Here is a 12,201-nt window from a genome sequence, read left to right on the forward strand (position 1 = left end):
GTTTGGCACTGAATTTGTTGTGAATATATGAAAGTTGGATTCTCTGTCTTGTATACAACAAACGCGCATGCCTTTTGTACTATTTGTTAATAAAGCTCTCCTTATCTTAGGTGGAAACCCGTGCAACGATGTGTACTCCATGAACCTAAAGCCTTCCCTGCAGCGGTATTGTGTGATCTGCGAGAGGTCGTTTACGAACACGCGCAACTTTAAAACGCACATGATGAAGCACATGCCAGAACGCAAGACCTATCGGTGTACCTTGTGCCCTCAGGTGTTCTTTTGGCAGAGCAACCTCATTCGACACAGACTTACCAAGCACGGACTGCAAGTGAGGCCTAAACATAATACAAAGAGGGTTTACCCTCATTGGACTTAATAAATGCGTCGCTCTTAGAACAGATTGTTTTGTAAAATAAATTTTAAATATATTTGGAGGTTACCTAGTAGATAACAAAATGAATAAAGTGTTGATTGTGTCAGTTGCAATTTATTGTGGTATTCTGTTACTCTACTGATCTGCTAACTTAAGAAGGTAGCAATTTCAAAAATAAGTTTATTGGTTATCACAGTACATAAAAGTCAAAATTTTTATGTACGAACCTCAAACTGAAGCAACCCCAAACCCCGCAACTGATTTTGATCCTTAAAAATAAATGTTATACTACAGAGGTGTTGCTTGTGGGATGGATACGTACGAGGTGGAACTGAAAACGAGGGACCCCAATTAATAAAGTAATTACGGTCCTTACAGACTTAAATGCGGACCTGTCTTTCCTCAAAGTGCATTTCAACAGACATGACTGCAGACACATGATGAAACTAATTCTACGTTGAGTCTAACGTTGTCCTTCGAAGACAAAATTGCACTTGTTAATCTGTCCTGCCTTTCCTGTGAACATTGTAGATGGGGGGGGGAGGGGGAAGACACTCGTTAAAACTAGATTTGCAAAGAAATGCTCGTTAATATGATACATTGGTTATCTAATAATTAAGAAATACGGTAAACATTTAATATTGGATTTTTAATTTGCATTCTTTTAGTGCACTTCAGATCGTGCTATAAAGACAGCACTTTTCTTCCAGTATTGCGAAACTGTTATAATGACCCGTTGCATACGAAAGGAGCATATCCGGGAACACAATTGAACAGTGCTCACTATGAGAGTCTTGCAACCTAGAAAGAATTAAAAGAAAAAAACACAATACATACCTGTTAACAAAACATTGTCACAGTCATCTGAGGTGGCACCGTCATAATTTTTTTGGAGGGGAGGGCACTAAGATGGCGCATAGATAAGATTAGTCTATTTTAAAAGCGTTTTAAATCTCTAATGAGTCTTATTAGCGAAGGTGGAACCCTTCTCGTTGGCAACCCCAGTATATAGGGCAAATGGAATTCCCCTTTCTCGATGCTAATTAAAATCCAAATCTAACTCCCTAGTGAAATAGGGAGCAGTAAGTGAAGAAGTAAAAATGCCCTTGAAAAAGATAATTTGAATAATTACACACAAGTTTAAAAGTACAGTACTGTACTATAAAATATTACAGTACTAAAAGGGAAGCTGCAAACTTGTGAATGAACTGATGGGGCTGTTTTATTGCGAATGAACCATACCATTCCAATTCCGGTATATTCACATTACAGTAAACTCCCGAATGTACAGCTAAAAAAGAAATAAATAAAATAACTGATGAATTTTATCAGTCAAATAATCAATGCCTCTTCCAAACAAAAAAAATCACTGTTGGATGTCAATTGGATAAATTAAATGGATCTCAATAAAATGCTAACTCTATTAGCTTTCCAGATATCTTATTTTCAGGTATCCATCTAATTTTGTTCATATTTTTCTTTTTATTATTTATTTATTTTGTTATTTTATTTAATTGTTTATTTATATTATTCATTACTTTTATGTTATTTTTATTTTTGCTACTTTACAAATGTTAACACAGTGGCTTACGTGAAGCAGGATCAAGATTCGCCACCAAGTCGATACTTGTGCATACTTTTAGAGAAATTGAGCATACTTAAATCAGCGTGTTTCGTTTATTTCCAGGACTTCTACATTTAGTTATCCCGTCTATTTACAGCCTTCATCAGATTCGGAGGAAAAGATGTCAGTTGGGGAAACAACCCATTACGGATGAATGGAAGTGTAACGCCGGCAGAAGGATCGCTTCCTTCTTACCGAAGACTGCAGGAAGTGCATTGATGTTTGTATTAGCAATGTGTTGTTTGTTGTAATTGCGTGATACTTCGTTTATTGTGTACTATGTACATCTTAGCTCTGTCCCTAAAAAACTAAAAATAGAGGGAATAACTTTTCCTTCTTGATTATTAATGCAAGTAAAAATTGCTCTTTTTTTTTTTTTTTTTTTTTGTTTGAAGTTTGAGAAGCAATAAACTGTGTATCCATCTCCATGTTTTGTTTTTATTTATTTATTTTAGTTTATTTATTTTTAGTATTATTTTATTATTGTTGTTATTATTGTTTTTTTTTTTTTTAGTAATTACCCTGGGTGGAGATCTGGAAGTGATAGAATTGCTCCGCAGCTCGGCAAAGAGAGGAAGGAAGCCTGGAAGTCGTTTATGCACAGTTTGTAAGAGAGTATTTAGCAGTGCCTCTGAGCTTCAAATGCACACCACTACGGATCACGAACAAGTAGCTATGAATACCCACGAAGGGGCTTGTAAGCTGCAGTTTCATATATTTTCTTATTTCTAATATGATTTTAATTTTCACTTTTAACGTATTAATGTATGAAAAAAAAAAAAACGAAAAAAAAAATAGGTATAATATATTTTAAATTGAAACTTTTTTTTTTCCTTTGAACTTAAAGTTGGGGTACGAACATATAGAAAGCAGGTTGCTTCTTTTCCGGAACCAGCACCTGTACGCAGCTTAAATAACTCATGTAAGTCAATAGGTGTGAACACATTTTGGAACTGGTCGTGGATGGTTTTGTTAATCAGTTTACCGGAATGAATTTTAATTTAAGCTTCATGGTTATCGGCCTCATTCACTGAGTTTAAATATCGACATTGAAGCTTTAATTTCAAACAAATATGAGACCAAATAGAGGAACTACATTCAAACTGGTATTATATTTTCTCCGGATTTGGTTAATCGATGTTCAGCCATTTTTAAAACATAATTAAAAGTTTCATTTTAATTTGTAAAAAAATGATAGTATATATATATCTACAGTACTGTTTGCCAACCGTCTTACTTTTCAACATTTTTTTTTTTTTTTTTTTTTTCTTTCTTATGAGACTACATCCTCCTTGAAGTCTAGGTAGGGCTCCTACTTATCAGTTAATAATATAATATATATTTTATTTATTTATATTAATGAATTTAAAATGGAGAGATGAGAGCAACAAATGCAAAATACAAATTATTAAAAATTAACTGATTATAATTTTTCAATAATAATTTGACGTGAATTCACTTTTAAAATCGAATTAAAAAAATAAAATTCTGGAGGTCGCAAAACAAAATAAAAAAATACAAATTCATTGATTAATATTGAAGTCTAAAATTAGTTATATAAACAGGAATTTTTTAAAAATTAATATTTATAATTATTGTAATATGATATCTAATTTTTGTGACTGCAAACTGAAAATAAATATTACCAGATTGCAAAAAAAGACATTTTTTGATTAATACAAATCTATCTACTTGTATTTTGTGATGCTTAGCGTTTGCAATATTAAAAATAAGAATGACTTATTGTTTAACAAAAAACAAAACTGAACTATATAACGATTTTTAAAAGTTAACGGCTTCCAGTAACCCGAGTTCCTGTAACCAACAACAGGTGCTTCACAACCAGGTACACATTCTGTGTTCATAGTCAATAAAATGGTTAACTCAGGTTCTTAAGGAATACAATAGGTGCTGGCCAACCTGCTTTTTATGTATCCTTAGACAATATTGTCCAATTTTAATAGGCTTGAAAAGACAAGACTTCGCGTGGACTTAATTCTCTCATAATGTAGCCAACTTATCCGGGGGTCATACTGTTTGCAAATAAACTTTTCAATAAACAGCAGTCCTATTTAATGAAATACTTGATAAAAATTAATTTTCAGCATACACTTTGGATGTTCGCGTGGTAGATAAATTTACAGGGAACACGAACATTACACTACTTTTATTTACTTTATTTATTCATGTATCATTTATGCGAAAATAATACCCCACCTTTTTTTTTTTTTTTTTTTTTTTGAAAGGTAGAACTGGTTCCAGTTTGAAAGCAGTAAGATCTATCAGTCTACACGTACTCTTATTTCTCGAAGAAAAATGCGGTAGACAGTATTTTTTAAGATGCAACAAAAGTGATGGAATAACTTTCTTTAGTCCCCCTCCGCCTCAGAGCAACATCCAAGTAATCGACTGCATATGGCTCAGCAGCCCTGTGTAACGCTTGCGGAACCTCGTCCCTGTCCACTCTCCGACTCACCTCAGATTGGATAAAAAACAAAATAGGCCATGGCATTCAGAAAACAGTCTCCGCACCATGCCACTTTCACCAACAACTTGCAGTTTCGACACCTTGGACCCACTGATTCATGTTGCTGTCGTCAGCATGGACCAAGTAACTCTTTTCCACTCCTCAAATGTCCAGTGTTGGTTTTCCTGTGCCCACTGTATCCGTGACTGCGTGTTTTCATCTCACAAGAGTGGAACCCGATGAGGTTCGTCTACTATTATACCCCTTTTCACGCCACTGTTGTATTGCGATGTCATCTGACCGATTACGGCTGTCAGGGTGCACTGTTCTTTTCATCATCTGTTAGTCTTTAACATAAATAAACTACCACAGGACTGCCACTGGCTGAATGTTTTGTGGTTGTCTAACCATTTTTGATACACTAGATCAGTGGTTTTTCAACCTTTTTTTAATAACGGTACCCCTACTCAATTTTCTGCCTGTTAGATCCGATTCTCTCCCTCTGTGTGTGTGTATATATATGTACACTTGTATATATATAATATTAAAATATACATATGTTATATGATAGTTATTACAATAATATAGTTAGAAAAATTACATTTCATAATACAAATTATATATATACAGTACATAATTTTATTCTTTATATAGAGGTACTAAGTAAACATATAAATTTAAAAAAAAATAATAAGTTTAAGTAACTTAAACCCAAATTACGTGGCACCCCTGGAATGTTGTTGCGGCACCCCAGTTGAAAACCACTGCACTAATTCTGTTGCGCGTGAACATCTCAACGGGCCGGCAGTGCCCTTGGCATGTACACTGGCACGTCTCGTGACAGTTATATCCTGCTCAAAGTCAGCCCTTGCGGGGTATTTTAACGGACTTTTTTCACAACAGCGCAGTTAGCCGGTCCCAGGCGAGGGTTGCGCGGTTTTTCGTCCAGCAAACGGATGGATAAATACATACAGTTACACCTAATAGTCCATTTTATCGCTGAATTACACACACACACACACACCTTCAGTATTTGGCGACGAGGCGTGCTTAATAAACTGGCCAAGAATTTGAATGTTTTGGTGTATATTATTCACCGAAACTGAATTACAAATTCTTTTACATTACATTTTGTAAGTAAAAGTTTTTTTTTTTTTTTTTTTCCACCTAAAATTAACACAAAGTACATCCAATGTCCAAGACCTAAGTACTATTTTGCAAACTCTAGTTCATCAGATGTTGGTTGTGAATGAATCGCACTTTGTTTTTGCTGTCTAAATTTTATCACGCATATTGGTAAATCCCGACTTGATACCATGTGAAAACACTTGTCTTTTCAATGCAAACTGAGGTTTGCATGCCAAGAATAGTTAAAATGATGTTATTGCTTAACTGTTCATTAAGTTCAGTTATTCACTGAGCCTACATATAACAAATTTGTTAAATTAAAAATTGTGTGTGTATAACTTTCTGTTTTAGAACGTCTGGCAGCAGCCAGTGGAATGTATAAGACCTTTCTTATTTCAGTTTCCAAATAGTCAGAAAGAAAAATTTAAGTTAAGAGTGTGATATATATATATTTTTTTTTTTTTGAAAGGCCTCTCTGGTGTCTTTCGAGTAAACTGCAGTCCCGTACCTGTGTTTGTGATATGAGTTCGTGAGGTTAACGATCGCTTAGCGTGTCAGCCTTTCATCTCGTTCTGGTTGAATGGCACCGTGTTTTAGACACAGTAAAGTGACCTTGAGACATCAGCTGTTTGCAGTGACGACCAGTTCGCCTTGCTCTGTAAAGGGCTTATATAATCTTTTATAATAGAGAGTGTAACTGTGGAACTAGCACTTAACTGCGGTTTTCCAACGTACCATCAATTTATTCATTTATTTATTTTTATCATAGAGTAAATTTTAGTTTATTATTATTTTTTTTTTATCCCCCGTACTATTTCGCAAAAAGTGTATGTTTGGAACCTCTGTATTAGATGATTTACTGTTAATAAAACCGGTGCCAATACTTTACATTTTCGATTATTTAAGCTTTGAAATTCTTTAGCCGCTTTACCATCTATAACAGTTTATTTTTAGTAATAACGAATAATATGAATCTTCTCATATTGTGAAGTATTTTGCTACTTCAGATGAGGTCAAGAAATACTAAACATTTCAGGTTTTGAAAATCTTAAATAATGTGCGAATTATTTTTACCTAACCCCTTCTCTCCGAAACAAGCATAAAAAAAAAAGCACCAATTGTGCCAGATATACATCCTAAGAGGGGATTTATTTTCTGTTATCTTCTATAAATTCATTCTTCAAGGAATGAAGTTAGTACCGTTCGTGCGACGCCATCCCTACTTTCAATGCAGAGCATCCATTTTACCTCAGATATGTGCTCTGTTGCGAGATGAAAGGGTGGAGGGTTGAAGTTTAGTCTCGTGCCTCGTCGCGTCACCCTCCGAATATATCTGCACACAAAGGGAAGTACGGCTTATCGATTTTTGTACCAGAGGGATGATATGATTCATCTCCCTTCTTCCCTACCCAACCGCGCACACCGGCAGCTGTTGTACATTTAGTGTTTTAATACGTATTTCACCAGACCCACACCGCCATGTTTAGTTTTAAGTGCTAATCAGCGGACTATCGTCAGTTACTCTGTGCATATTCTCAACCGTTCCACAGAATTCAACTTTTAGCTGGTGGTAATGGCAATTCATTTTCCTGGAGAGATGACCGATAAGAAACGTCTGGGTGGACACTTCATCCTTTCACATCTTAAAAGAAAAGCGCGCGTTCTGCAAGGTCCCCTATTGAGTATCTCTTTTTCTTTCTAGCCCTTCCGAGCATCCAGCAAGTGACCAGCGGATCCGGCGAGCTTGTTCTCACCTTTCCTCGAGAATGTTCGGTGTGTAAAGCCAAGCAGAATACCATCAGTGATTTGCAGAATCACCTGACGGTGAACACCGGCTGCCGTACTCGCCAGTTCGACTGCTATCTATGTCCCAAGTCTTTCATCTGGCCCGTCACTATGATCAAGCACTTCAAGGAGCAACATGCAAGCCCCGAGGGTACTCCTCCCCGCATCATTCCACGAGCTTGGTTCTTCTGTGACGTCTGCGACAAAGCACTGTTGAGCAAGCACGCCCTGATGCTGCACAAGCAGAAATTCCACCCCCACCTTGCCCAGAGCGATTATTCCACTGAAGGTAATTTCACTATACCTTTTGCTAATTTACACTCTTAAGAAATTAAGCGTGTCGTAAGTCATTGCTTTTTACTACATTGTAATTTCTGTATAGTGCATTTTTAACAGTTAAGCACATATTTTTGTCTACTTTTAATTCTACAATTTTTTTATTAGTTATATTTTTAAATCTGTATAATCTGTTTTAAACTTTAATATCCGTTCTTGTAAACTAGAAGCATGAAACTTTGCCTGTAAAAGTTAAAACGTAACTGTAGCTAAATTTAGCCGTACGAGCTTGTTCTTTTACAAAGACTGCCATTTATATTATTAGATTATTTAACGCAATGTTTCAGCAAACCCTAGTAAATCAATTTTGTTCGGTAAACCACATGGTACTTTGTCCCCCCCTCCCTCCAATTTTTTTTTTACGAAGTGATATATTTTGTAGAAATGTTTAATTTGGATAAATACAAAAAGAGGGCAGTTTAGCTTTCCCCTCTGCCTATTGTTTATAAATAGTTAAAAGATTGGTCCTTAAAGAACCAATCTTTTATTTATAAGCTCCGGGTTTTTTGAATTGAGTTTTTTTTTTTTAATTAATATTGTTAAAATGAATGAGAATTCTTCAATGTGGGCAAAAATATTTACTTCACTAACAGACATTTCTTGTCTCTCACAGATGGTTCTCCTGGCATGTACCGAAGAAGAGGCAGAAAACCAGGAACCCGCGTCTGTAGACTATGCAAGAAAACCTTCTCGGACAGCAGGGAGTTCCTGTGGCACGAACGCCGTGCCCATTTCACATCTATGGGCCAGGAGGATGAAGAGCACGGAGAAGGTGTCACCTTAAGCCCTGAAGTGATGGAGAGCGACAACAGTACTCTTCCTGTGCCCTCGCCTTACCCTGTATCATCGCCTTACGCCAGCGGGGCTGAAGAGGAACATCACAGCGACAAGTCGCCTGAAGAAAAATCGAGCGCTAGCAACTAGCTTAACAGTATCATATCTGTTTGTGCGTCGACGAGGTAGCTATAACAATAATCACGCAAGTTATCATAGTGTTTGTGTCAATGGGATTCTGTAGTTCCTGTAGCGTTCTCTTCTTTTGCTGCTGTGAAGAGCAGTACTGTAATTGGTGTTGATCCTGTACCTGCACAAATGGCTTGTCACAAGGACACAATGCGGTATTACCAGCCACCTTGTGACCCTTCGCTGATTGTGATAAAAAAAATGAATAAATAAAAAAAGGCTGTGTTGTGATAAATTTTGCTTTCTCCATCTGTAACCCCTAGTGTTAGCCAACGCATTTCATGTATTTTTTTCCAGATGTAATAAAACCATATACATGCAAAAAACTAACCTTTCTTGTCATTTTTCCCCCTCACAGATCTTCTGGACATAAGAAAGAGAGGGAGGCCACCTCTCCGAGGTTTCAAATTGCGACCCCAGGACTTACACTGTCCTTCGTGCAACAAGACCTTTTCCAACAAGAGCAACTTTGACGGCCACTTGATGATGCACACGGCCCACCGGAAGAAGTATCGCTGCGACATTTGCAACAAGCCTTTTCTGTGGCGAAACAACGTATACGCACATAAGCGTAAGATCCACCAGGTCCCCTCGAGTCGAAGTCCCCGCCCCGTCGTAGCAATGCAGACCTCCTCGACCACCTTGAATCCCCTGCCAAGTATATCCAGGGCCCTCTGTCCCCCTTCTCCGTATTTATCTGTAGCAACTGGTTCGGGACTGCAAACCACACCATCCCCATCGGTCCTTTTATTACAGGCTGCTACTGCCGAGTGGAATACTCGCAAAGAAGCCGAGAGAGAAGCTCGAGCAGCAGCTACAGCTAATGAATACAATTAAATATTTCCGCCCCCTCTCCCTTGACCTTATCCTTCTCATCCCGGTATTTCTTTTTACAAATTATTGGTTGCCAAATTGAAAGTTAGTTTTCGCGTCGTGTTTTAATGTTCCGTTATTGTGTAAAGTGCTTGTTTTTAAGGGCCTCTATAAATATGTACATAAACACATTTGTATATTATGTACAACTGATACACATTTCACACCAAAGAGGCCATCCAGTTATTTCCGACAGCCTTCACATCAGAACGGGTTTCTCTAAGGTGTTATGACTTCCGTAGTCCAGACTTTTGTTTTTTCTTGTAATTGTCTTCCGAACTCTGGGAAGTTCAAACTTAAGACTACCAAATCCCTTCAAAGGATGTTTAAATTCCCTCAGATTTTGGTAAGTACTAGCAAATGGAGTGAGTGTCGTAGATGTTAGAATGCTTAGTTGAAATTAGTATGTGTGTGTGTTTCTTCGTGAGTGTGTATAACAAGAAAATGAACATCGTTGATGTTTGGAGTCCCAAGGATGAACTGATGAAAGGGGCCAACTCAAGAGTAATCTTGAAGTTAGACCACCGTATTCGTTCACAGTTCTTGCCATCACAGGGAAAACATAAATAAGAGAAAGCAATTCTCTTTAAGGTCAACAAACTGTTTATATATATCAGGTATTGTTATAGTTCTTGATTAAATTTATTGTGAAGTTCTGACCCTTGTTACAGATACTATTTTCAAATACTGGTATATTTTACACAAGAATCATTCTCTTCAACCATAGAAAAAGTTTTTGTTGTTTTTCGCCTCTCGATTGTGTGTACATTCGTTTCATGCAAAGTATGCACAGCTTCCATTCTTTTAAGCTTATGTTTAATCATGGTACATCGTATATTATCAACTACTGCCTCTGTACTCGCTATCTGATCAACAAAATAGTGGAGTATGCTGCCAACAGCACTTAACATAGATAATCACAATAGCATCAGTTGCACGACTCTTTGAGTTAGGCAGATTACTGTAACTGAATACGTTACGCTGTGTCACAGGTTCAGATGCCCACTGTTCTATGCTAAAAACATCCCTCCCATAAATTGTACTATGCACAGTTCAAAATAAACAGATAAAAAATAAATAACTAAATAAAATGCAAGTTTTTCCAATGCTTCCAGACAGCCATATTTATTCTTAGGAGTAATGTAAAAACCAGCAATCCGTCTATTTTGTAAACATATTTCTCAGAGAAAAAGGCGGTATTTAGTGAGAAGAATCTAAGAGTTACGACCGGGTATAGTATGCCGTAACTTCTTAGTATTTTGGTGACTGGAAAAAAATCAATCAGGAGTTGACAATTCAACTCTAGAAGTCCATAAAGATAATTTGCTCTTACTGTGTATCGCCATTTTCCAATACCTCAAATAGGAATGCCGGTGAGAGCTATTTTCCCGCCCTTCTCTGTCTTGCTAGATGTATTGCAGCAGTATTTCCATATTGTACTGGAGTATATTCTGAAAGAGAGAGAGAGTCAGAGAGAGAGAGAGAAAAAAATACCATTTTTTAGAACAAATAGAGCCGATTTAAAAAAAAAAAAGTAGCGTGTTATTTTTATAGGGGAGTTAATTATCTATCGTGCATCAAGGGGAAAGGTAGTTGCTGTGTAGAAAGCAAATAGTAGGCAAGTTTTAACAGTATTTTGTATGATAGACAACCAGCGCTTCAGTGGCAGCTAGGTTTAATTGCCAAGAGAACCCTTCCATAGTTGAACACGCTATAGCAAGAAAGAAGCCTGTTAGGCCTTAACCAAGGTCATCATTGTTGTCATGCGCAGCTGTCTGTGTACGGTTCATGGTATTTATGTAGGGTGCGTATATACAATATATGTGGACAAATATACTTAGTTTTTATGTACGTAGAAAGCCATACAAGTCTGTAGTTTAGAACAGATATAACATTGATATACGACGTTGTTTGTGACTGTAGATAATGATCATTTGTACGCGTTCAGTTCGGTGTGTCGAAATGAATCATGTATTGTTATTTACTAGTGCTAATAAAGGAGAAAAAAAAAGCTTGACGCCTTTTCTGTCTCTCATGTATTCTCTTCGTAACACAATTGGTGCCTACATCGACTCTTTGTTGTGTTATATAAAGACAAAGTTCACTGACTGGAGAACCTTTAGCTTATTTTTATCGAAAATAGCACGATTTTTTCTTGGATTTTAAATGACAGTTTATTTATTTAAAGGGTAGGCCATAATGGAAATTGGAAAATGTGTGTTTATAGCAGGAACTGTTTTTGAAGAGCAGACGTTATACAGGATTTTCTTTTTTCCTTTTCATCCCACAAACCTACCCTAATACATACGCAATTTACAAACAGGATGACTTTCTAATGCCTGGTGGCCTGAATTACCTTGACATAAATGCACAAAACAGTTTTTTTTAAGACCTTTAAAAAAATTGAATATTCGATGGCAAACAACAGCAAACGGTGCAGGTAATTTAAAAAATAAAAAACCTGAAAACTTGGAAAAAAATAAAGGATATGTAGATGCTTCTTCCGAGAAGGGTTATCTGTGCCAATCTCAAAATCATTCATAACAACTTTGAGGCTTCAAAAGGTATGAATAGATCACAGTCTCAGTAAATATATTAAATTCAAAACAACACAGAAATGTTTTTCTTCGGTGTGTGTGTGTGTGTGTG

The 12,201-nt window shown here is 36.6% G+C and overlaps 1 protein-coding gene across 1 annotated transcript; it reads left to right on the forward strand.

The window, feature by feature from the left end:
• The first annotated feature begins 2,007 nt into the window (after positions 1-2,007).
• LOC150075872 (uncharacterized) lies at positions 2,008-11,513 on the forward strand. The gene is made up of 4 exons (XM_090387028.1): positions 2,008-2,220; positions 2,515-2,697; positions 7,298-7,669; positions 8,330-11,513. Exons 2-4 carry the CDS (start codon positions 2,643-2,645, stop codon positions 8,638-8,640), a joined length of 738 nt encoding a protein of 245 aa, XP_090243154.1. The 5' UTR covers positions 2,008-2,220; positions 2,515-2,642; the 3' UTR covers positions 8,641-11,513.
• Positions 11,514-12,201: the final 688 nt, after the last annotated feature.

The sequence above is a fragment of the Mastigoproctus giganteus genome, chromosome 13, assembly GCF_048544385.1.
Source record: "Mastigoproctus giganteus isolate SK-2022 chromosome 13, ASM4854438v1, whole genome shotgun sequence".
Classification (NCBI taxonomy): domain Eukaryota; kingdom Metazoa; phylum Arthropoda; class Arachnida; order Uropygi; family Thelyphonidae; genus Mastigoproctus; species Mastigoproctus giganteus.